The sequence below is a fragment of the Pituophis catenifer genome, unplaced genomic scaffold (genome assembly GCF_029215685.1).
Source record: "Pituophis catenifer annectens isolate HBS135680 unplaced genomic scaffold, rPitCat1.0.hap2 SCAF_4, whole genome shotgun sequence".
In the NCBI taxonomy this organism is placed as follows: Eukaryota; Metazoa; Chordata; class Lepidosauria; order Squamata; family Colubridae; genus Pituophis; species Pituophis catenifer.
Genome location: NW_027256884.1, coordinates 24,360,827 through 24,388,242, shown reverse-complemented (window position 1 = coordinate 24,388,242; position 27,416 = coordinate 24,360,827). Strand labels below are relative to the sequence as shown.

The 27,416-nt window shown below is 36.9% G+C and overlaps 1 protein-coding gene across 1 annotated transcript in view; it reads left to right on the top strand.

The window, feature by feature from the left end:
- The window catches only part of ABCC4 (ATP binding cassette subfamily C member 4 (PEL blood group)), a 201,756-nt gene extending 178,597 nt beyond the window's left edge, over positions 1 to 23,159 (top strand). The window contains exons 30-31 of the mRNA XM_070942649.1: positions 20,074 to 20,208; positions 22,770 to 23,159. Of these exons, the coding sequence (XP_070798750.1) occupies positions 20,074 to 20,208; positions 22,770 to 22,877 (243 nt within the window). The 3' untranslated portion in view covers positions 22,878 to 23,159. The remainder of the gene's footprint in view (positions 1 to 20,073; positions 20,209 to 22,769) is intronic.
- The last annotated feature ends 4,257 nt before the right edge of the window (positions 23,160 to 27,416 follow it).

Genomic DNA, 27,416 nt, shown 5'->3' with positions numbered 1-27,416 from the left:
AGTATAAACATAATTTGAATACAAGAAAAGAGTAAGTAAAAAGGAATATTAGGACAGGAACGGTAGGCATTGCATTCGCTATTTAACTGTCTTAATAATCACAGAAAGGTGTCTTTATGGTGAACGTGTGATATTATGAAATCCAGAGACTCTTAATTGCAAAAAATAAGCAGAGAAAAAGAAGCTTTGCTCCCTAAAACATTGTCAAAACGAGAAGTTAAAGGGAGAGAAAGCAAATTTGCATTAAGCTAAAATGACTGAAACTGATAAATAAAATGCATCAGTGCACACCTCCAGGTAAATACATAGATGAAATGACTTTTACTTTTTCTTTTCTTTAGGCTGAGAGAGGAACTTTTCACCTTTCTTCTTTTTTTTTCCCTTATGAGAAACCCATGAGCAAATGTATAAAAAGGGATCAGCACTGGTGCGAATGTGTCTGCAAGTGTGTGGTGAGCGAACATGAATCAGAGCGACAATTCACCGTCTTTTTTTTTTAAAAAAAATTAGGTTTTATTTTACCTAAATGAGAGGAGTCTCCTGAGAACAAAAGAAAGAAAAGAATGCACTTTACACAACTGCAGACAGAATTGGCCTAAGGAACTGTTTAATTCTAGTTTATTCTCTCCTCCTTCAGCTTTCACAATCCCAGTCACGCCTTGAAGAGAGTATCTCCATAGTATCCTTCTTTTAATTATAAATACACATATCAAACTTCAAACAACTTGAAATCATTGAGAGGATCTGTATTGTGTAAGGTGATACTGTCCTAAGACAATCACACCAATGACTAATAACACTTTTCTCTCATGCTGTGCCTTTCATCTGGGAATCTTAAATCTTGTTACAAACATTAATTAATTAAAAGCCCATGACACCCCTGCCAGGTAGGGAAAGAATGATAGACCTATCAAAATCAGGATTAGAAAAGATAAAGTTATTTTAATAATGCTCGGGTGCTGCTAGTGCTTTTCCAGAATACAGAACTGTTGATGACGTAGTGGGACTTATATACAGGTAATCGTCCACTTACGATCACAATTGAGCCTCAACTTTATGTTGCTAAGTGAAACATTTGTTAAGTGAGTTTTGCTCCAATTTACGACCTTTCTTGCCACAGTTGTTAAATGAACCACTGCAGCCGTTCATTTAGTAACTTGGTTGTTAAGTGAATCTGGTTTCCCCACTGACTTCACTTGTCAGAAGGTCACAAAATGGGATCACATGACCCTGGGACATTGCAACCGTCATAAATATGAACCAGTTGCCGAACATCTGAATTTTGATCTTGTGACCATGGGGGTGCTGCAACTGTCGCGAAGCTGTGAAAAACAATCATAAGTCAGTGGTGAAATCTAAAATTTGTTACTACTGGTTCTGTGGGCGTGGTTTGGTGGGGGGGGTAATGTGACTGGGTGGGCGTGGCCAATTTTTTTAAAAAAAACTTTTAAAACCATTTTTTCTACAACCTCTTCGGTGAAGAGGTTGTAAAAAAATGCTTTCAAAAGGCTCTGACGATCCCAGCTGAGTTGCCTGATCATCAGAGGCTTTTTTAAAAAATGCTTCTGATGATCAGGCAACTCAGCTTGGATCGTCAGGCATCGTCTTGGATCGTCAGCTTGGATCGTCAGCTTGGATCGTCAAACTCAGCTTGACGACCAGGCAACTCAGCTTGGATCGTCAGAGGCATAAATGCCTTTGATGATCCAAGCTGAGTTGCCTGATTGGCAGAGGCTTTTTTTCTTTTAAATGCCTCTGATGATCCAAGCTGAGTTGCCTGATCATCAGAGGTTTTTTTTCTTTTAAATGCCTCTGACGATCCAAGCTGAGTTGCCTGATTGGCAGAGGCTTTTTTAAAAAGCCTCTCCCGATCAGGCAACTCAGCTTGGATCGTCAGGCATCGTTTTGGATCGTCAGCTTGGATCGTCAGCTTGGATCGTCAAACTCAGCTTGACGACCAGGCAACTCAGCTTGGATCGTCAGAGGCATTAAAAAAAAAAAAAGCCTCTGATGATCGCACGGCTCAGCTGGGCATGTGGGGAGGGCAGGGATTTTTGCTACCTGTTCTCCGAACCACCCGCTAGCTGCATCACAACATCAAATGCAAATACACAAAAGGAAGAGTTTGCATTCGATGCCTCCTCCTTTTGTCAGGGGCAATATGCTGACTCTGTAAACCACTTAGAGAGTGCTGTAAAACACCTTGAAGCGGTATATAAGTCTAATTTCTATTGCTCTTGCTCTTGCACCTTTCCTGCAAACATCTGAGACTATGAGGAACCCTGGAAAGATAGCATTTGTAGCTGCTTTATTATAAGCAGGTGCACCTCCAAAGCCATCTTAACGGAGAACTATGGAGCTGTTTAAAAGCATGCTCAAGACCCATTGGAGTTTATGAACTGGGAACTGGCCTTCCCAACTCTTCTGGCCGCTATTGTAGTTGAGAAAAAGGAAAAACGAGGAACAACATTGGGTGGCTTTTTGGGAGGACTTATCCATGTTTCCATATTGCATGGTGCAGCACTATGACAATTCAAAGGCCAACAATTCTTTGGCGCGTTCATCTTTCTGCGACTCCATAAAGCAACTTTGTCTTTTCCTACAATTGCGCAGCTGCTCTCCTCCGCTACAACACAACGCCATGAAAAGGCACAGCCAAGGCTCCGGAGAGAGGTAGAGGTCAGCCAAATGAAGTACAGAAAACTTTCCTGGTCATCAAACTCTCTCATGGAGTGTCCAACCTTACTGAGAAATAGAGCATCCATTCCCTAAGGAAGCACTAAAATTGCAGCTCAGCTGGGAAATGGATTAGGATTGATTATTTGTGTTGCCAAGTATAAGCCACACCTTGTACTGTAGACAAATTGGCACCACTAAAAGATTTCCCTAAAGAAAGCGTCAGGCTCGGAGTTTCAGTGGGACGCCTGAAATGAATCTGACTTCACCAGAAAAAAGCACCTAATTGGCAGGTCCACACCCTTCTCCTTGTAATGTTGAAAGGCTATGCGTGAAACGGCTAATCGGTCTTTGAAATAGCACTTACTCAAAGAGACAAAATAAGATTTGCAATACATTCAAAGGATAGTTCATGCTCATACACAATTGGCTCTGTTATTCCTAAGGCGGGCCTTGCCATTGCGGCCTCTCATTTTAAACATGAGCATTGAAGAAAAAGACAAAAATGGAAAGAAGATGGATGGGAGGGAATGAGAAGAAAAAAGAAGACAGTTCCTCTGTGGCAGTTTAAATTTTAAAGACCTTAAAAAAAAATATATCGATCAAAGTTGCAAATAATTGGAGTTACGTAATATAAAGGGATTAATTGATTTAAGAAAAATGGTTATAGGATCAGCATGGGAACAGTTTAGGATATACAAGTTGAGGCAGAACTAGAGGCAAATGCCAAGTTAGCAATACTTATTTAAAAACTTATTTTAGCCTACATTTTTTTTTTTATCTCAGAGGTTCTTAATGTAGGGTACTAGCAATTCACTGTAAAAGAAAGCAGATATAAAAAGGATTATTTGTGTCAGCTGTTTTTTTAAAAACGTTATTGGAACAAGTTAAAGAAAAAAAATCTAGGAGAAGAAATCTGGCCAAACTGGCTGCCCCGAAAAGGGAATCCTCTTGCAAGAATATTACAACAGAGAAACATAATTAATCTGGATCATATATTATTTTTTTACTGTATTTAGCTATTTCTAAACTGCCAGAGTCCACACGGACTCTGAGGAGCATGCAAAATACAATACATACAAAACAATTAAAACAATGACATTCAACCAACTATGGAAGGCACCTAAAGGGGAGTATGGGCCTTAAAACCTGTTGGAATAATATTGATTTAACTTGTTTTCTAGGTGGATTAGGGCTACTCCTTAAGTTAAGATGCTATAGGTGGCTGGGTGTCTCTAGAAAATATTGGAGCCTGCATATGAAAAGTTGCAATTCTAATTGTTTTAGACCAAGGGTTCCCAACCTTTTCTATACCACGCACCCCTAGAACGCTTCTGATATATTCTCGCACCCCTTACAAAAATAAGTAATCATATGCATATAATTTGCATATAATTATGCATATGCACTATAATTTTGAAACTTCTAAACCCAAGTTTTCACACCCCTTGGAATATCATTTCGTACCCCCAGGGGATGCGAACACCCCAAGATGGGAACCCCTGTTTTAGACCATGGTTATTAGCAAAATCGGTCTGGATTTTCTGTAATTCCTGAATGCTGTTTTTTTTTCAGCCTCCATTACTTAAGTGCCCTCCAAACTTTAGCCTTTATGAACTGCAAATAATTTGGTCAATAGTAGTCTAATTCTGATGGAAGATTGGGTTTCCACAGTTTATAGAAGTCATCACCATTCCTAAACTTGGGGGAAAAAATATTTTGAGTCTTTTAGTAGATCTAGAGAATTTGGCAATAATGAATGATGAAGTCTTGATTATCAGGGTTAATATAAACAGTGCAGACCTGAAGTTTTTGTTGACTTCAGTTGCTTTGACAGCAAACATCACTGAAAGAGTTCTAATACTGAATATACTTGCACAAAAACATTTCCATTGAGATTATTTATGTTGAAATTGGAGGTACATACAGTTGTCTGGCATACAATTTAACAAATACTGTTCAATAAATGTAATGCTAATTTCAGTCAAATAAATTGCATATAGCTATGGCTTGCCTTTTCTACTTTAAGATCTTCCAGATGTATTGACTAAAATTTCCAGCATTACCCCATGCATGTTTCCACTAGAAAAATGACTCAGAGTTGATTGGAGTTGAGCAGCATCAAAGCCTGATTGATTGATTGATTGATTGGTGAGACCTGGAAAATAAAATTCCCAGAAGCAGCCTCAACTTTCTGTAATCACCATGTGTAAATTGGGTGGCCATATATATTTGTTTAATAAATAAATAAAAATACTGTGTTTCCCCGAAAATAAGACCCTGTCTTATAATTTTTTGAACCCCAAAATAAGCGCTTGGTCTTATTTTCGGGGAGGTCTTATTATTTTGGGGCGCGTGAAGCAAGATGGGGCCCCTCTTGCCGTCTTACCTGATTTCCAGCTCTGCGTTTAAATATTTTCAGGGAGAGCTTATTTTCGGGGGGAGGCTTATTTTAGTGCCTGTGCTCAAAAGCCCGACTGGGTTTATTATCAGGGGATGTCTTATTTTAGGGGAAATAGGGTAGCTCCCCCACCCCACTATGTAGTCAGGTATGCTACTATTTTGATGTCTTCCCATCATTTGGTGAAGACAATCATTTTCAAAAGGGTGGGGAAGATCAGCCCTTTGGGAGTGATGTATTTATACTAGTTTTTATTAATCAGTATTTAGTCATTTTAACAGCTTATCATGTTTTATGGATACTGCAAGAGAAGAAGGGACATACAAATAATTGTAAATAATAAATTTTACAGTACAGGTAGTCCTTGAGTTACAATCACAATTGAGCCCAAAATTTATGTTGCTAAGTGAAACATTAGTTAAGTGAGTTTGCCCCATTTTACGACTCTTCTTGCCATGGTTGTTAAGTCAATCATTACATTGATTAAGTTAATGACACACTTATCTGGCTTCCCCATTGACTTTGCTTGTCAGAAGGTTGCAAAAGCGAATTGCGTGACCCCAGGACACTCCTAATTGTCATAAATATGAACCAGTTGCCAAGCATCTTGAATTTTGATCACTTGACCATGGAGATGCTGCAACGGTTGTAAGTGTGAAAAATGGTCATAAGTCACTTTTTCAGTGCTGTTGTAATTTTGAATGGTCACTAAATGAACTGTTGTAAATTGAGGACTATCTGTACAATGGAATTAAGCCATATTCATATTTTATTATACAGACTGTTTGGGCCAACAAGTTGGCTAATACTTTCCAGGATTTGAACATAAATAAGCACACTATTAGTACTTCCAAATGAATATGGATAGGCTTAAAAGCCTAAAAATCTTCTAAAGAGATTTTCCCCTCCTAACAGTGGTTGTATTCCTTCACGAGTGAGAGAAGGTTCATAAATATGTCATTTTAATCATCTGTGATAGTCAACCATTAGGGATTAAATGGTTCTTCAAGGCACTGCTGTTCAGTTAATTTTTCAGTTTTAATCTTAAGAAAGATGTATTTTATTATTCCGTTGTTTTGCTAGAATATATTTAGTGGCTAACCACAAAAATTGAATAATTGTTTTGTGTTGTCTATTTCATATGTTCTCAGGAAAATGTACAAGATAGCTTATAGGGCTCTTAATTGTTAAGAAGGCTGTGGGGGTAATCTTTCCGATCTCTTGAAAAAGTTTCATACAGAGTAATTAAATGGGCTATGCCAGTAAAGATGGCAATATAGAAAACAAACTTTTTTTTCTGTTGAACTTGACAAGCTTGTAATTTTCTTGGCAGCAGTTCTAAAGTAAATTCACCACTGCCTTCTTCCCAGTCTAATCTATAGCCTGGGATATTCAGGTCTGACTTTGCACACAGCTTCTGCCAAAATTGGCCACTGACACCTGCCTGGCTGCAGTTTGATGATGTAACTTCTAGAAAGACTTAGATTAATACAATTTTAAGAGGTCTAGTGTCTTTTATGAATGCTTTTATAGTAATCTCTTAATAACTTTATGATAGATCAGGGGTGTCAAAATGGCGGCCCACAGGTCGGATGCATCACATGCAGGCCACGCCCCCTCAGCTCTGTGAAGGGGAAAAAAATGTTGCGATACGTCACGTGATAGCAACGTGATGCCGCGAATTTGACACCCATTTGATAGATAGATAGATCCATAGATGAATATAGATGAATAGATATCATAATGATTTTTTGACCAAGTTACCTCGGTTTTGTCTTAAGAATTTTTGTTTTGTTTTGTTTACTTTTCTCTATTGGGAAATAAAAATAATTTCTATGTGCAAAAGTGCAAACTCAGCAGAATTTCTAGAGAATTTGGGCTGTTTTGGTTAACTTCAAGAACAATGCTTTTATTGTGTACTAAGTTTTTATTGTTTTATGTTGTGGAACAAACTCTTGCTTTCTAAACATTAATGATTGCATTGTTTTAGTTTTTACTTTTATTTATTCATCATAATTCTACACCAACCATTTCATCTAGGTGATTTTAGTTGACTGTCTGAAAGTACTTCTGATAGAAAATATCTATTAATTAATACAATATTTGCCAAATATTAAAATCAGCCTTTCAAAAGAGTAAAATTGTAGGAATACACTCTATAATTATCTAGGGAAAAAAACTGAATATAATAATAAAATGCAGTATACAATGAATGGAATATACTGCATTGTGAAAGAAAAACAGCAGCATAAAAATAATAAGTGCTTTATTGTTGTATATTACTCAGTTAAAAGTTCTACAATTCACTACAATTCCCTATTTTCTAAAAATAATTGGAGCTGTGATGATTGGGTCAGATCACTCTTCCATTTTGATGACAATGTTCTAAGGCTTAACAATTCAGGAACATGATTTATATTGGAACGAAGCAAATGTAAAAAGATGAATTTCCTTTTCATTATGTAGCATTTTTTAAATTAAAATTTACTAAGCCATACATTCCCACAAAGTTTTCTGAATGAAATGTGCACATGTGAATTGCTATAAAGATTTTCTGTTTCTCATTGGAAAAGACATTTGTCCACTCTAGAGAAGAATGGCCATTGGAAGAATGATTAAGTTGTGTAGGTATGCTTTGATATCCAGAAAACTTTCTATATGAAAAGTAAATTTGACAAAGAATTTTAATTTGAATGGAAACTATTTCAAAGTTACAGTTTCCTATATGGATTTGTACCACATTCAACATTTGGGGTTCTTTCTACATAAAGTGTTAATATTTTACTGTAGTTGTCCATGTTTCCATAAGTTTGTTTCTGATATTTATATTTTGTTGCGCTTAATTCTAATTGTTAGTTTTTAAAAGCAATAACATATATACTCATTTAGAACTAATCAATTAAATACGTAAAAACTTTATCTGCCACTTACATATTTCCTATTTATCTAACTATAACGTGTTTTTCCTTTCCTTTTCTTTTCCTTTCTTCCTTCATTTTTCTTTATGTTAAATTATTATTATTATTATTAAGTAACAAAATAGTAATCTCAACAAAACAAAATCTGTACCACAGTATATAATTATTTGACAAAGGACTTTTGAAATAAGGACATCTCCATTTGAAAGTAGATTCCATCTAAGATCTACTCCCAGTTCTCATATATTTTACTTCAACAAAACTTGGATTGTGGAACACAGAATTAATGTATTAATACATATCAGAATCAGGGCATTGAAGAGAACAATGATATTCGGGTTTTGTTTTTATTTGAGGCTGCTTAAAACAATTTAATGAAATGTATTTTGAATCTGACATAGTGGAGGATGTAATTTTTTTCATTTAAGTCTGAACAATTAGCAGGAGCAGACTTGCAGAATCCATACTATAATCTACTACAAAGATGACCAGACAAAAATGCAAAATTTCTAGGAGGGCAGTTAATTCACTATCTAAAGATGTCAACCTTTTTTAATGGCTGATGCTCACTGAACCTTAATACCAACTTGAACGGCATTTCCTAACCGTTAGTATATTTTCTTTGAGAAGAAAATGTCACTACTCTGGCACCTGGAGAGTCGCTTTCAACAGTTGCTTTTTCTGAATGAACTTCTGTTTATTAGTCTTTTTAATCTATACATAGGCACTCATTTAACCCACCTCTTCAGTTGAATTTGATGCAAAAGAAGTTGTCAAGTTAGTGAGACATTGTCAGTGTACGGATCAGTTATCTGATTTAAAGATATTGAGAGCAAAGTTGGATCTCAAGGATCATGGAGGCCAAGCCACTATTCAGAATGGCATAACTGCAAAACAATAACCCACCACTCTTTCATGACGTGATTCCACTGAATTTAGTAGATGATTGTTTCAACATTTGATAAGAGGCCTAGAGTTCTTGTTATTTTGTATTTTTTTTAAAAAACTTCAGACGCAGATATTTAATCTGAGCACTTGCTGATGTGGGTTTATATAATCAGCATCTTCCAAAAGTTCCTCGAACAAATTATGTATCTTTCTGACATTATGCATTACCTCATTAAGGTACCATGTTGTTCACTCTTCAAAGTAGTGTTTACAAACTGCTAGAATGTGCAAGTGGTCAGATTAAGATGTTAAAAGTGTTCTGTTTTGCTAGTGAGACAATTGTTTTGAAGAGCCCATTATTATGGGTCATTTCTTGATCCAGATATTTATGATCAAACTTTTGGAGTTGTTCTTGCCTATTATGTTTTTAACAGCTTAGGCTGCTATTATATAAAGTCAAACCTTGGTTTTATATATGGATTTAGACACATGGAGCTCACCTTCCAAAAGTTTCCAGTGCAATTCTTTTCCACCCCTTCATAGAAATGCCTGCAAAGTACGGTACATGCTCTGTTATTGATTTAATTTGAAACAACTAATACATTCACATTTTTAATATTACTGGAATCTTTTTCTTTCATTGAATTGGTTTTTCTTTATTGCTGTTTTGAGTTATATCATCTTAAAGTGTTCTTAACATGTTTTGAGAGAAAAGGTGATCTCTCCAACTTAATTTTCTGTGTCCTTTCTTAGGACATTCCTATATCATTGTTGATCCTATTGCTTGCTCTTCAGGTCATGGAGGACCTCAATTTTTTTTTAAAGGGTCCAGAGAATTCCATTACACATTCCCTGCCAGAATATGCCAGCATGATTTTAGCATGCTATTTGCAATTAAAATATCTATAAATTAACTAGAGGGGTGCAGCCTCAGGCTAACATGCCAACCTAGAAGGAATGGAAAAATAAGAAGGTCATCCACATGCACTTATCAACAACATTGCAATGCCATGCCTTTGTAATATACTAAGCCAATGTTATATAAGCAGTGATTTTACTTTTGCTCAAGGCTGTTCAACAAGATGCCATCGCTATTTGTTGTTTCCATGCTAATACATAGAATTGTATGGCTGGAACCTTGGAAGTCTACTAGTCCAACCCCCTGTTCAAGTCAGGAGACCTTATACTATCCTGGTCAAATGATTGTCCAGTCTATTTTTGAAAATTTCCATCCATGGAACACCCCCAACTCCAAGAAGCAAGCTATTCCATTGATTAATTGTTCTCTCAGTCAGGAAGTTTCTCCATTACTTCTCTCTTTAACAACATTACTTCTGGTCCTGCCCTCTGGTGTTTTGGAGAATAAATCAGTCCCCTTTTCTCTGTGACAGCCTGTCAAATACTGGAAGTCAGTTATCATGTCACCCCTAATCCTTTTCTTCAATGAGTTGGACATAGCTAGCTCCCTCAACCATTCATCATATGATTTAGCCTCCAGACCTCTTATCATCTTTATGTTGTTGTACATTTATGTTATTAGCAATGCTCCCTCCCCTTGCTCTGTATTGCAATCTACCAAGCCCACAACCAGAGATACATACATACATATAAGGGTTTCCTTCTAATGCCAAGTTGTGCAAGAGGAAAAGAAACTTATTTCAGAGGGCAGAACAATTGGAGTATCTGATTACCCACTGTGATTTATAGACAGCTGGGTAAAAGAACGGGATACCTTCCAGACAAGACTTGTTACTTGTTTAGGTTTTGGTCACATGGCTGATCTGAGTGATAGCAAATATTATGGAATTAAAGTCAGTAGTGCAAATGGGACCAATAAGATATTTATCTTTTCACAGACTAGGATAGATGGAAACCAGCTGTCCAGTTGAACTGTCCAATTACACATTCCTAGCAGCTGGTTTGTTCCAGTTCTGGTCCGGTTGCACTGGCAATCTGATTTCTAGTCTCATAGTTTCAGTTTCTTTCAAATATCTGTTAAATACTTGGAGAGTGTCTCTTCTGATCTGAATTTCCTTCATTTGCCCAGAGGTTTAGACTCATTTGCATACATGGCAAATTTGACTTCCTATTTCTGAGCAAGGTGCCTTGTGGGGAAATGCCACACTTGGGAATGTATTTTGCTGAAGCGAACTAGATTTCATTATAGTTTTAGATGCCAAGTCGAACCATGTCTTTTGGTATCAAGCTTTTGGAATGCCTTGGTGGGTTGGATGATCTTTGATTTCCTCACAGTTTTAGCTTGGTGGTCATATCAAGGATCAATATTATTTATTTGCTGGGCTGATAGGTTGCTGTGGCTAGAAGAAAAGAATTTGTGTGGTAAATCTGTGTTGGGTTTTGTTGATTATCTCAGCGGAGAATTTCTTCCTAAACATTTTACCTAACATAAAGAAACCTCTAGGATTGCAGCAGTTGTAGCAATCACTGAGGTAAATTGCAATCTTGTTTTAGTCCGCATAGCAGTTGCTAATATTAAACAAATTTCAATGGAATTTTAAAATAGGAAAGGCATTTTGTTTTAAATTGAAGGCAAAGTATATACATACATTTTTTTAAAAAATCCAACTCTAAGGCCTTAGCATCCTTTGTGTGGGAGTAACTATACTAACAAAACAGATATTCTGATATCTGAAGAGATATTAGAAATTGGGTCGAAAATCCACAGGCTGATAATCTTGTTCAGTTGTTATTCTTCCAAGCAGTTTCTTTTGTGTCCTGTGAGGCTAGCGTGGAGATGACTTAGACTGAAGACGAAAAGCTGTTCTGATAATCATAGATCATCCCAAGGGGTAGCAGATCCAATTCCAATCAAAGAAATGCATTTTAAAAAAAAATACTACTCTTAAATGTATTTCAAATTACCTACAGTTTGGAAGTATGTAGAAAAATGATATTAAAGATGTACTTATAGAAGAATATAAATATAAAATAATGCACACAAAACTCTAGTATAATAACCAGACTCCTCTGTTTTATGTGAGCATTCCAAAGATTTATTTGCATAGATAACTTCAGATTGTTTGAAATCAAGGCTCTACATTACTTTCATCAATTGTGTATTTATGAATAACAGGCCTCTTAAAAAAAGCCAGCCTCATGGTTTTCTGATGAGTAACAGCTTATTGGCACAAAATAGACAAAAACATGTAATTTTCTTCATTCCATTTCATAATTTATCATATTCACACAGTAATACACCAGAGGTCCCACCAGTTTCATACAAAGATTGAATGACTGACTTCCTAAGAAAATTACACCTTTCAAAAATTCTTTCAAAAATTTTTATGTGGCTAGAAAGACATAGGGAATTTTATTGCTCTAAAAAAGGTATATTAAACTTTGCAGTGGTAAAAAAATAGTCCTCTGAGAAGAAATATTTACTTTTTTTGTCAATGCAGCAAGAAATTGCCCATAATTTATAGAAAAACCTCCCTCCCAGGGTATAGCTTACCTCCGTGATGGCGAACCTATGACACGCGTGCCACAGGTGGCACGCGAACTCAGCTCCAGCGCACATGTGCACGCTGCCAGCTGATTTTCGGGCCTTCTGGGCCCACCAGAAGTAGGAAAACAGGCTGTTTCCTGCCTCCGGAGGGCCTCGGGGGTTGGTGGGGAAGGCCCGTTTTTCTCTCTCACCAGGCTCCAGAGGCTTTCTAGGACTCTGGGGAGGGCGAAAATGGCCTTCCCCACCCCTGGAGGTCCTCCGGAGGCCCGAAATGGCCCATTTGCCAACTTTTGGTGGGATTGGAATTTGGCAAATGGGCCTTTTCCGGCCTCCGGAGGACTTCCAGGGGTGGGGAAGGCCGTTTTTGCCCTCCTCAGACTCCTAGAAAGGCTCTGGAGCCTGGTGAGAGAGAAAAACGGGCCTACCAGGCCATTGTGTGCCAGGAGTGGGGGTAGTGGGGGGGTGCTTGCATATGAGGGGGCAGGGTGCATAGAATTATGGGTGTGGGCATGCATGTGCCCCCCCCCCCGCTCCTGGCACGCGATGGCAAAAAGGTTAGCCATCACTGGCTTAGCTTGTGACTATCAAATTATACCAACTACTTCTGTCATAAGAATTGATCTTAACTGCTTAACCATTTATACCGTCAAAGGAGTTTAGAATTTCTTGAATATTGCCATATCCTGAATTGGGAAGGAGAAACATTGCTCTGAGCCGTTATCTCTATAAAAATTATCTGTAAAATTATAGATATGTTTGGTCAACTGGACCATTTAAGCTTTTTGGCAGGACAAGCACTTATATAAATTCAAGGTGGTAGATTTTTTTTCACTCTCATTGAGTTCATAATTCTTAACAAATGTACAATAATAACTATAAGAGAAATTTCATTTCATACATAAGGGATATGGAGGAGAATCACTATCTGCATATCTCAGCCTTGCTTCCCAAATCATCAGCTTCTGATGATATTGTTTTAAGTTTTGATTAAGCTCTGTTAGTATACGCAACAAGAAGCCAAAAGTAAGGGCCAAGGTAGCAACTATGTGAGAGGTACTTTCATGTTCGAGACTCATTTGTTCATATTTGGTGAATAGCCTAATCGATATTTCAGGAAAAGGTCACACCAATTTATTTATCTGAAATCCAGTACTCAAATCATGTTCTCTGGTTCAGCTTCTGTGCTAGAATACTACTGCCTTCCTATCATTTCAGATTATTTTTGTGTCGTCTTGTATCTCAGGAACTGTCTCATTTGTTTGATGAATGTAGCAGATTTTGCATTCTGTGGCAGTTACTAGAACAAAAAATTAACTTGTGCAGAAGATATGACGAGCCCTCCCATCTAGGTGTAATTTGATGACAAAATTAAATACAAATAGTTAATGGTTGGATTCTGCCCCATTTTTTTCACTTTACAACAGTTGTTATAGGTATAGGTTCCCTTCATTCTCATGGTTTCAGTTCCTGAAACTAAGTTTTTTCTCAGACTAAGCAAGAATGTCAGAAACTTGGCTGATGTTTAAGCTTTTGATTATAATTTATATATGCATTTGTTGGAATAGAAGTACCTATCCCTTGCCGAAGGCTCTTCTTCAACATCTGTGATGTGACCTCACATAGGTTGCTCATACTGCCTGCCTGCTCCCACCTTCTTCTCTTTAACCGTTTCATTCCAACAAGTTATTGTCAAAAGACAGGTCTCAGACATTCTCAGAGGATGGAAATTTCTGCTGAACTTTATGTTTCTGTAGATACATTGAAGAAAATCCCATGATCTCCTTGGCTCTTGTCTCATCACGGTATAAGTTCATATTGGCAAATTTTATTTTGTTCATACTTTACGTGGAATGGCTGTAAAAAATAAAACCTGATCCATAATTATAAATGATGAAAAAATAAAAAAGCCAGGAATTGTATGTGATAAATCCTGCTTTTTATTCTTGTTGGGAAGTGAAGGTCTCATGAGCATTGGGAAAATCATGAGTTGTAGTTCTGAGCTGCATTTGGTGGACCACAAATTGCTTAAGTCGGGCTGTGCAGTTCTTCAGAACTGAGCTCCAAAAGTGATTTGGATTGTGTTTGTCGATAACACTTTGAAGGAACAGTGCAATTTTCTCTAGGATCCATATTCTTTACCTATGGATTTGTATGTTTGCTGCTATCTATTTCAAATTTTAGCAAGATTTCCTGTATATTGTTGAATCTAAATTTTTGAAGCAAAATAAACTATGCACCATGAACAAATCTATAGGGAATTTAAATACTGTACATTGTTCAAGACAGATTTCCTTACTCTGTAGCACAGTTATTTTATTGTTTGTTTAAGATTTGTATAGTGATCTTCAAAACAAGGCAGACCTTATTGCTGTAAATGGGAAACTCATCAAATTTGCAGGTGACTCCAAGTTGGGGTGAATAGCCAACGCATTAGAAGATAAACTCAAGTTTCAAAAGACTCTTGACAGACTTTAATGCTCGGTCTTATCTAACAAAGTACAATTAAGTGGTGAAAAAAGTAAGGTCTTACGCTTAGGCAAGAAAAATCAAATGCATAGATATAGAATAGGGTATACCTGGCTCAACAGCAGTAACAGTGAGAGGGATCTAGATGTCCTAGTGGGAAACCACTGAAGTATGAGCCAGTGTGCTGCAGCTGCCAAAAAGTCAACAGACAGATAATATCAACAGACAAATAATATCAAGCTCATGTAAAGTGATGTTAGTATTTTATACTGCACAGACCACTCTTGGAATACTGCATCCAGTTCTGGTCACCACAATATAAAAAAGATGTTGAGACTCTAGAAAGTTTGCAGAAAAGAACAACAAAGATAATTAGAGGACTGGATGCTAAACCGTACAATATATGGATGTAGGAACTAGGTATGTCAAGACTAATGAAGAGAAGAGCTAGGAGTGACATGATAGCAGTCTTCCAATATTTCAGGGGTTGTTACAGAGAAGAGGGGATTAACCTTTTCTTGAAAACATCTGAGGGCAGGACAAGAAGATACAAGTGGAAGCTTAACAGAGATTCAAGCTAGAATTAAGAAGAAATTTTCTGACAACGGGAACAATTAATCAGTGCTACAGCTTGCCTCCTAAAGTTGTGAGTGCTCCACCACTGGAAGTTTTCAAGATGAGATTGAACAACCACTTGTCCGAAATGATATAAAATTCCCTCCAAGAACTCCCTTGAAGAACTCCATTCCCTTGAAGAACTCCAACAAGAACTCCTTTCCAAACCTATTATTCTAAGTTCTGTGCATATGTATATCCTTGAAAAATATTCATCAGTTTAGCTCACATAAGGTGGGGTCCCTTTCTCCCAGTGTGGCCACCTAAGCATCAATAAATTTTCATTTGTATGTTCAGATATCCTCTTAACTTCAGCTGTGAGGGCCCTTTCTAAGGTTCTGTCTGTAATCTTCAAATTTCCATCTGCTGATAAGAAGAAAAAATACCTATAGTTGAACAGTTTATGTGCAAATTGCACCAACTAAACATTTATTTATTTATTTATTTTTAGTTGTCAAGCTAACAGGTAAAAGTATAAACATAATTTGAATACATAAAAAGAGTAAGAGTAAAAAGGAATATTCTAATGTAATTCACCAAGTCAAATCTACTTTACCCTTCATGAATTATGACATTAAATGTTAATAATGGTAGTTGTTTTGCATATATCATACCTAAAATAAGATTTTGAAGTTTAGAGTTAGCAATGTGTGGAAAGGAATTTTAGTGTGGGGGGGAGCTTTTATACCAATTGCTGCCTACCCAAAACCCTAAAAATCCCTGGGCTCATAAAATAGAAGCAATTTTACTTTCAAGAGTTGACAGCCTTACTTCACTGACAAGATGGCAGCCAGAACAAATATGCAGAATATACTATTCATCTTGTTTTGATTTTTCTATCTGTGGTCACCTGTTTTTGTGAATGTTTTAATCCTTAAAAATAATCTGCTAGCCAAAATTATATTACTGAAAATACACATTTTTATTTTAAAAAGAACTCTATGTAGAAAAAAAGGCACATTTTGTCTGCTGCACATTGTGCCTTTGTGCTCGTTAAATATTCTAATTAATTTCAAATAAACAATACCATTTTTAATGGCTCATTCCATAATTCCTTCTGCAAATACATTCAGCTCCTGAATAACCTTCTCCTCTATATCTACTTGGTGAATTGGGAATTTACTCCTGCTCAAACAGGAAACTCTATACCATTTTGGACAAATGGCTGTCCAGGATCTTTTTGAAAATCTCCAAGGATGGACCATCCACAATTTTTGAAGGCAAGCTATTCCACTGATTAACTGTTCCCACTCTCAGGAAATTTCTTCTTAATTCTAGATTGAATATCTCTTTAATGATCTTCCACCCATTACTTCTTGTCCTGCCCTCAAGTACTTTGGAGAACAGGTCAGCCCCTTCTTTTCTGTGACATCCCTTTAAGTACTAGAAGACTATCACCCCCAGTTCTTCTCTTTGTTAGACTAGACATACCTAATTCCCTCAACATTCATCATAACCACAACTAAACTTAAACCGAATGGATGATTAATTGATTGATTGATTAGATGCTATGCTATCAAGTCAGTATTGATTCTTAGCAACCACAAAGGTAGACTTTTTCCAGAATAGTTTTTTAGGTCTCTCAGCAGTACATTAATTGCTGATGTAATCAGTCCATCCACCTTGCCATCACTCCATCTACCTCCTTCAACTTTCTCTAGTATTATGTACTTGTCAAGGGAGCTGGATAATAGTATACAGTGTCCAAAATATGATTATTTGAGTCTGGACATTTGAATCTTGTGTGAGGACTTTGATGATTTTTTTTTAATTTGTAATTTTATTATAACATATATATGACATTCACATAACATACAACATATACATATCTTATCTCTTTTAAACATTATTTCTTCATGGTTTTCTTTCTATTATTTATGGTTATAGATGCTTTTATTTTATAATTCATTTCCATGTTTCCCCCACTATCTGTGGTACTCTCTCTTTTTATAACACCAAAGCTCAAAAGTATCAATACTATTTCTATTCCGCTTTTTAAAAATTCAACTTGTGCATCTATAACAGTGCTTCTCAACCGTAGCAATTTTAAGATATATGAGTTGAACACCCAGATTGCAGTCATTAACTACAAAGATGCTTCTAATGGCCAGAACTCCAAGGACTGGTCATAACTCCCCCTCATTCTGCGCCATCATAATTTTGATCAGTTTTTGAGCAATTGGTGACAAACTGAGGATTACCTGTGTCATATTGAATGATGTGACTGGAGGTGCCCATTGTCTGGCACTGTATTGTCAATCATTTAATATTGTCTATCCGTGTGATTTTCTTGGTAAAAATACAGGAGTGGTTTAACATCACCTTCTTCTTCCATGCCTTTGCCATGTCACTAAAATGTTCTGGGATGACCTTCAGGCTTTGGGAGATCCCATGATTACTGTGTATTTAATATTTTTCCTTTCTGTTTTATTGCAATTTTCAAGGCTTGTGTACAGCCAGATACTAAGAAATTAATAGCATTGCTCTTTTGTTGCTGAAAGCACAACACGCACAAAAAAATAATTGGACAGGATTTTTTTTTTTTAAAGCTCAGCTTAAGAAAGATGTATATAGAAACTGGTGGCCAGTGCAGCCACAGAGAGGCTTATTTTCATACAAAGCATGTTATGCTCTATTTAATGCAAAGTGAAAACGTTTCACTCTTTGGAAGGATGAAGCCTATATTTAAAGGCTGGATTTCCCCCCTTTCATTTCTAAGGGAGTGGTTATTCAATAAAGGGCTTTGCTTTTTAAATTACACATTCAAGGCATCTAAATTGGCTTGCGAAATTATAGGACATCTTGATTGTTGTGCTGATGCCCTGTAGATGAAAGTCAGTTATCTTTAAACCCTTCAGAAAGGTGATTTTAATTATAATTAAACATAGTCAATGAGGGTGCAATGAATTTAAGATTTGTAATGTGTTCTTGTATGTGTAAATAAAACAATAAAGAGAAGGAATTTAAATCTGTGTCGAGAATAGTAGCTTTGAGATTATAAGAATATTTGCAGTGTCATATAATATTAAAGTGGAAAGCTAAATGAGTAACCTTAATTAGACTGTGATTCTAAGCACACTTGCCAGATGAAACAAAGCGAGTTACTTCAGATCAGCATACATAGGATTGTTTGGAATTTACAATATTGTTGTGAAGTGTGTGAGGATGTGTGTGTGGGGGTGTTATTTCCAGTGGACTTTTCGGTCTTTCAGTGACTGTTTTTTCTCTCTTTAAAACTCAGTTGAAAAAGAAGTGTCAAGTGCTACTAAATTTTTATGACCATAACTCCATATGACTTCAGAAAGTCATCCTTTTTTTTAAAAAAAAAAAAAATGCAAGCAATTTATTTTCTTTGGGGAAAAGCAAATTGTGCCGCATATTTTCTAAATCACATGGGCAAAGCTACACATTTATCCCAGCAAATTAATCTTTCTCAGTGAAGCTCTGTTCAGTGTGAAAGGGTTTTCCATGAAGGAGCTGCAGGGAAAATAAGACTGAAGTCTTTACTTAGCAACCACAATTGCTAACTCTATCACTAAGCATCGTGGTCGGTAAGTGAAACATCACTTGAACACACAGACTTATTATGTTATTTCCCATTCAGTCATTACGCAAGTCATCATGGGTCTTTGAGAGAATCACGTGACCGTAAGTTGCGATTTGGCTGCCAGCATCTTCATTTACTGTGCTTGTTGGAAGCCCGTTGTGAAACACACAAATGGTGATTATGTGACCATGGGATACTGCAATGAACGTAGATGCTTGCCGCTTGCAAAGTATCCAAAGTTTTAGATGGCATCCTAAGAGCTGGAAGGTTATCGGAGAAGATGCCCAGAATCTATGGATAATTTCAACAACTCTTGCATTTAACCATATCAGTTGTGGCTGATGAAGTTAATCCTACACATCTGAGATGCAACACTTCCTTGTTCATTGGATTGTATGCTTGATACCCTGTTTCCCCCAAAATAAGACCCAACTGGAAAATAAGCCCTAGCATGATTTTTCACAATGCTCGTAATAGAAGCCCTACTCCAAAAATAGGCCCCAGTTAAGATTGTCAGCCAGATGGACACATTTAGTACCGTACTTCCCCAAAAATAAGACTTAACTGGAAAATAAGCCCTAATGTGTCTTTTGGGGCAAAAATTAATATAAGATCCAGTTTTATTTTGGGGGAAACATGGGTAGTTAGAACTGTTTGGTACATCTGAAAAAAGAAAGCTTGAACATTTGATTGCAGGCTAGAATGTGATTGCCACTTGAGTCCCCTTCAACAACTGGCTGGGTGTCCAGTCTCTTTGTGTTGTATGAGAATTTGTGTATTGCCAAAAAGACCTTGGTTTCATTTCCTTAAGCTCCGTTTTCTAGTCAAAACTTTGTGAAGATTTGGGCCTTCATTCTCGTTTCCAGCAACCTCACTCTTATACAAAAATCAAAGCATACTGGCCGCCATAGAAATATAATTAAAAAATAGAGAATCTTTATTTCCTTAACTTCCCCTATTAATTGTAGCTTAAGTATCCACCGAGCCCAGGTAAATATGTGCTAGAGTTGGAGCAAATCCAGTGGGATGAAGACGCCTATTGGCTGTTGCCAAAATTCACCTTTATTAAGCAACTTGTTTCTTGCCAACTCATCAGGTCTTAGATCTGGGACGCCTGAAAGAATATGATGAGCCATACATTTTGCTGCAAGAAAAGGAGAGCCTGTTTTACAAGATGGTTCAACAACTGGGTAAGGCTGAAGCTCTCTCCATCCTAGAAACAGCCAAACAGGTAAGGCACGTCCCTTTCTTCATTTTCCCCTCCCCACCCCCGTTTTTCCTCTACAAAATGTTGTAATTAAGTTTGTCTCAAGATTGACTTTCCACACAAGGCAGCATATTCAGGGCTTCAGAAAATCCCACCTTCTCCACTATAGTTAAAGCTCATGTAGCTTTTCAATTACAACACCTTTTTTTTTTCTCATTCTTTATTACTGGGATTTGGAATAATAGGTACCCAGAGTGGAAAATCATATGCTCCCATTCGCAGAAAACAGCTATGATTGGGATTGTTTTTGTACTTGTGTAGAAGATGATACACAGTTGTGGTGCTGGACTCATTTACTTTTCCCTCTTGGTAAATCCAGGATTATAGTGAAGCTCCATCAAGTTCCCTTGCTTTTGATAAATAAAGCTGCAGTTTTGTACATGAGCGGAGGACAATTTGATGAATGAAATCAAATTTGATGAATAAATTTGCAGTTTGATGCATGGACAGAGGAAACTAGAGGAAAAATTCTTATTGGTTGTAAATATTCAATAATATATATGTGTAATTTTAGTTTTAGTAATTTCTTACTACTCTGATGCTACTGTATTTGTGCCATGAATGAGGCCTACCTATTTAGGTGTAACATTTTTTTCTTCTGTTCAGTTGTTCCTGATTCTTGGAGACTGCCTGGACAAAACTGCCTTGTAGTTTTCTTGCCAAGGTTCTTTACAAATGGTTTGCCATTGTCTCCTTCCTAGGGCTCAGAGAAAGTGACTGGCCCAAGGTCACTTGGTTGATTTCATGCCCAAGGCAGTACTAGAATTCAGAGTCTCCTGCTTTCTAGCTTGATGCCTTAACCTCTATACGAAACTGGCTCTAAATAAACTTTATGACTCTCCAGTCATTGGGGCATATGATTTTTTTTAAATTTGATTTATATGCCGCCCTTCTCCGGAGACTCAGGGCGGCTTACAATGCGCTAAGCAATAGCCTTCATCCTTTTGTATATTTATACAAAGTCAGCTTATTGCCCCCAGAACTGGGTCCTCAATTTACCTACCTTAGAAAGGATGGAAGGCTGAGTCAACCTTGAGCCTGGCGAGATTCGAACCTGCAGTAATTACAGGCAGCTGGTCTTAATAACAGGGTGCTTTAGACCATTGTACTACCAAGGCTCTTTTTAAGAGCCTTGGTTTTAAGAGAATGATGGACATCATGGTAAAAAAATCAGATACAAGGGATAGGCAATCATCAGCTTTACTCCTGAAAATTATTGCACCATAGAAATCTAGTGATGAGAAGACTAGTTTTGCCTTTCTCATAATTCTACCAAGTATAAGATCCTGGAAAAACCAAAACAAAAGTTGGCAAGCTGGTTTGAATTTAAATGCAGCCTTTATCATAAAGATGTGGAAAAGCGACTTCTAAGAATAGTGAAATCGCATAACATACATGTCTCTGTCAAATACATGTAAAATTTTTATTAGACCGTGGCTCATCTCTTTATATGAGAAGAACAATTTATTTATAACTTTGCCTGGAGCATCACTCAGTGATATAAATTACAAACAAACAGACTCCCTGCACTGTTTTCCAGAAACCATAAATATTAGGCCTAACTCATGACATATGTCGGCTCAGTGGAAGATAGTGCATTTTGTGTGTTTTAAATAAAACTTTTTGACATTCTCCTTTCTGGGAAAAAAAATACATTTTGAAGCCCCTTTTCACCCAAACACATTTTCCGATAAGAGCACGCAAGTCTTGACATTATTTCATTTTGTTACCCACATCTGTCAGGGAGCAGAGATATGATACAACTACTGAAAACTGATGATTGTGGAACAGTGAAACTTGACAGGATTTCATTTCCTTTATGTTCTGATTATACATTTATCAGGAAACCTGTATCTCTGGCAGTTCAGCTCGAAATTGGTAGAATTCAAGAACTCAAAAGCTCAGCCAAGAACTATTCTATTATTTGGTATCATCTTACATTTTAGAGAAGTTGCTTGCTCGAGCCATTGTTCCTGTTTTCCCTTTCCCTTTCATTATTGTGGCACCCTTTCCCCCAGATCACATTTCTATAAAGCTCTGTGACTCTGCCACATTGCAAATTAAATGCTGGGATATTTCATACATCTATCCTGAACTTTCAATGCTTGTCAATCATAGTTTGTAAAATGCAGGGATTACAACCTTGATATTCACATCCAAATCTATTGTGCTTATTTTTATGTGTGAAAATGGAAAGCCCTTGCGCAGACACTAGATTTCGAAGCAGCTTTGTCACCCTGTTTTTATCTCCATTTCTGAGCCAGTAAAAGGATTTTATTTATCAGTTTAATGTCAAATGATAGTTATCTGTTGATCAGAATTATTAGCACTTTTAGTGGGATAACGACCCTATATGTTGAAATATGTATGCTTTGCTGAAAATGAAGGCAGGTTTATTACTTTTTAAAAAAAAGAAATAAAAGGATTTAAAATGTGTATTCTTTTACCTTTGATATATATTCTTAAGTGACAGGCTTCAGAATAAGCTACCATATAAACCTAACATACAATATCTTCCTTCTTAGGTTTATTTTAAGAAGAATTATCCTGAATTTACTCCAAGTGATCAAGCAGTCACCAGTTCATCAATATCTGAATCTCAAGGACTAATAATTTTTGAGACTGCGCTATGATCTTATGCAATCATTGGGAGGGGGCAGGTTCTCTTTTCTTGTCCTTTTAACAGAATGTAACCCTATCAAAAGACAGACGAATCTTACAATTCATTCAAGCTGTTTTTGCACTGGAATGTTAATTGTCACACAAGAAGAAAAAAATATTTTTAAATAGTCCTTGCTCCTTAAATTTACATACAATATTGTTCAGAATTTTTTTAAGAATTGTATTTCTGAAAGTGCCTAATTTTCTGGATTTAGCAAAAAAGAAGCTTGCTCCACAAAATCTGAAGCCCAGTTCTACGATGGATAAATTTGCTCAGGAATTCAGAACTTCCTCATTTGCTCTAATAATGCCATAGCAGAGAGACATTGCACTGTAAGATTCCTGAATGTGCTGCTGTTACATCATCCATGGTCTGATTTATACTTATGTCCTTTATATGGTGTAGTTTTGTTATTCACAGGTAGAGAAATGTATTTGTGTAGTTGTGCTGTTAATTTCTGTTTTTCAATCAGTACAAACTTTCACCCGAATCAGCTTCCTGTGTGAGAATCCTTAAAGCCAAATCTGCTGTATTCCAGAAGCTCAGTCTTTAAAGGAGAAGCAGAATAAATGGTGATGCTTTAACACCGAACACTACTACCCAGACCCATATAATATCTATCCTCTGTTTTTGATCCCCTCTCTCTACTGTGCATTAATAGCCAGTGAGCCATATTTCATTTAGAGATCAAATAGGGCATACATATTTTTATTCACTGCTGTGCTACCCTTGACACATCGAAACCCCTGGTGCTGGACACCTCTTATAGTTGTAGGACACCTTTCTCAGGTGGGGGAATTGTGGTTTTCTAGTTTTGCACATTAAAAACAAGTTTGGAAAGAGCAAGATCATGGTACCTTAAGACATGTAAATCCTTAAATCCATGGGCAGTTATGCTTAAATTGGAACTTTCAAACTTGGCTGTTACAAGAAAAGAGTTACATCCTTCACTGCAATGTTTTGCAAATAATATTTTACCTTTAATTGGGAAATAATCTCAGTACCACAAACTATTTTATATCTGGCGATTTAAATTTTCTAAATTTTAATAGTTTTAATATAGGCAGTAAAATGCTACCAGAGACAAAGCACTGGTGTCAACAGTAGTTCCCTGCTACTGGTTACATGGATACTTCCCGAGGATCAATCCCAGTAGAAGAAAAATGTGAAAAAATGTAGTGGTATCTATCTGTAAATCAGGGTAAGAGAAGATGCTATTATTCTGTGCAATGCTTCACAAGTATTTCCTTTCAGTAGCATTTCTGTTTGTATATTTTGCCAACCGATACAGGTAAAAAGTTCAATTCTGATTCTACTGTCATCAGTTCACTGTATGCATTTATTGTGCCTTACTGAATCTCAAACCAAGTGTATTGAAAATACATTAATTTAATGATGCTTTGTGAGTTTGCTTTATTTAGAGTGTATTACATACAGCTGCAAGCTACTGCCAATGAACTATTTAGACCAGTATTCCCCATTTTGAGACCCTTTATATCAGGGGTCCCCAACCGCTGGGCTACAGCCCACTACTAGGCCTATTTAGAATTGAGCTACACGAGTGTCTGGCTGGAGTGTGCGTATGTGTGTGCGTGCACAGCTCAACTTGTTGAGCGGTGGGCCAGTAGGCACTCATGCATACGCACACCAGTTCACCGCTCGCATGAGTTGAGCTGCACGCATGCATGCTGGCCTGCCACTCACATGGCACTCACATGCCACTCACATGGCTGGGAGGGAGAGTTCCCCTCTCCCTCCCAGCCAGGCCACTAAGCCGCAAAGGTTGGGGACCACTACTCTAAATGAGTTGGGGTGCAGATTCCAGCATTTCCTTCTATGTTGATTTGGAATCATGGAAGGATGACACATCACAGAAGGCAAACAATGAGACTATGTACAGCAAAAATTAGTTTTTCAACAAAAAAAACCACCTTGTGGTATTTTTGTAACATGAATTCTGTATTCTATAGAGAATAGGGCAGATGTAGAATTCTTTACGGTGAATTCTATATTCTGTACACAAATGAACTACAAATTGGACTAGTGGACACTAATAATCTAGTACCCTAGAAGAGTACTGAAGTAATATAGGTGTGTTGCTACACTGTTCTTTGGATCACATTCATTAGAAGACAATTTGGGTACTCAGAAAGATGAGCATTTAATTAATCACTTCTGCCAGTTGAACAGGTAGGCTGGCGTTACAGGGTTTATAAAAACCTCCTTTGATGCTCCTATTGTGTGATAGAGCTACAGCTGTAGATTCTACTTCTAATAATTTAATGCAGTGCAGCACAAAATAGTTTGTGTTGTCACTATTCAAATTACAAGATGCTGGAGTGTACTTTTTAACTCTTAATACTTTTTGTTGCTGAGATTTGCATTTTTGTATGGAAGTTCCAATGGAAAAGAATACACGTCGCTTGGGGTTGAAGTATGGAGTTCTTGGTGCATCTCAACCAAACGCAGAGAATCCCAAGAGCTCCACAGTTTCATGCTATTTGCAAGAGCTGGAAAACCAGCATGGGCCATCTTGCTTCAAGTAAAATTAATCATCAAAAAGATTGTAGTATCTGAACAACTATCATGCTACATATGTGGGCTGACTGGATTTCGTGAATTGAACTAGTCCATAGAAACCCAAATTGAGGGGCTGCCACAAAGAAGAGGAGGTTGAATTATTGTCCAAAGCACTGGAGGGCAGGACAAGAAACAATGGATGGAAACTAATCAAAGAGAGAAGCAACCTGGAATTAAGGAGAAACTTCCTAACTGTAAGAACAATTAACAAGTGGAATAGCTTGCCTCCAGAAATCATGGGTGCTCCATCACTGGATTTTTTAAAGAAGAGTCTAGGCTCTAGACAGTCACTTATCTGAAATAGTATAGGTTCTCCTGCTTGAGCAGAGGGCTGGACTAGAAGACCTCTAAGGTCTCTTCCAGCTCATTCATTCAATTCTATTCTATTTTATTCCAACACCAAAATAAACACATTAGTCTTTAAGATGTCATAAGATTTTGTACCGTGTATTTATAAAGCCATAAAATATTGTCTTTAATAAAATGGAATATACCATGGGTAGGATATATATTGCGCAGCTGTAATCAGATTAACAAATTTATTTACTTGCCTGGAGGATGTGTGGCTTAATCTGTGATTGATACTGGCGTAAGATATCAGGTCAGTAGAGTTTATGACCTGCCAAGAAATATGTCATCTATTAATTAACCTTCCAGTTAATGAAAAATTATTTATTTTGATCTGACCCTTCTGATGAAAGAGTTATTACTTAATGTTCTTTATAATGTTCTTCTGTTTCTCCATGTTTCTATACATCTTATTATTTTTGCTCTTTTTTTCTCACTTGCTCAGATGAATTTTCAAATGATTTAGTGAGTCTTCCAAAAGCCCAGCTTAAATTGTTAGTGGATCACAAATTGTGGAGATATGAATTAAACATAGCAAGGAGCACTAAGTCATGTAACCTATTTTGCTGCAAATAGAAATAATAAGACATTATTATAGTCTAGAGAAGATGACAACTATATCTAATAATAATGGTTGCCTGATTCTCTTCCTCTTATAAATTTAAGCATCAGTGTGCTTCAATAAAAATTTAATTGGCCAGAGACAATAGAGTTCTTAATTTTAGTCAATAACGGCTAATATTTTATTTTACTGAAATATCGATGTGAATATTCACAGTTATTAATTTTAAATGTTAGTATAAAATTGGAAGAAAATATAGGAAGCAAATTGTTGATTCTTTGAAGGGCATTGTCTTTATCTTACTTTATTCAGAACACTTTGAAGTTTTGATTTCCAAGTATTCAGTTCAGATTAGATTTATTAAAGAATTTATAAATGACTCCATCCGCATAGTTTAATAAAAAGTGTATCATTGATAAATAATAACGCACTATCTTTGAGACTGTTCCCCAATAGTGAAATCTAAAATTTGTTACTACCGGTTCTGTGGGCCTGGCTTGTGGGGTGGGGGGGGGGTAATGTGACTGGGTGGGCATGGCCAATTTTTTTTTTAAACTTTTAAAACCATTTTTTCTACAACCTCTTCGGCGAAGAGGTTGTAAAAAAATGCTTTCAAAAGGCTCTGACGATCCCAGCTGAGTTGCCTGATCGTCAGAGGCTTTTTTTCTTTTAAATGCCTCTGCCGACCAGGCAACTCAGCTTGGATAGTCAGGCATCGTCTTGGATCGTCAGCTTGGATCATCAGCTTGGATCGTCAAACTCAGCTTGACGATCAAGCAACTCAGCTTGGATCGTCAGAGGCATAAAATGCCTCTGACAATCCAAGCTGAGTTGCCTGATCATCAGAGACTTTTTTTCTTTTAAATGCCTCTGACGATCCAAGCTGAGTTGCCTGATCAGCATTTTTAAAAAGCTCAGCTGGGCATGGGGGGGCCCAGGGATTTTTGATAGTGGTTCTCTGAACCACTCACCTCCATCGCTACCGGATCGGGCGATCCGGTCCGAACCAGGTGTATTTCA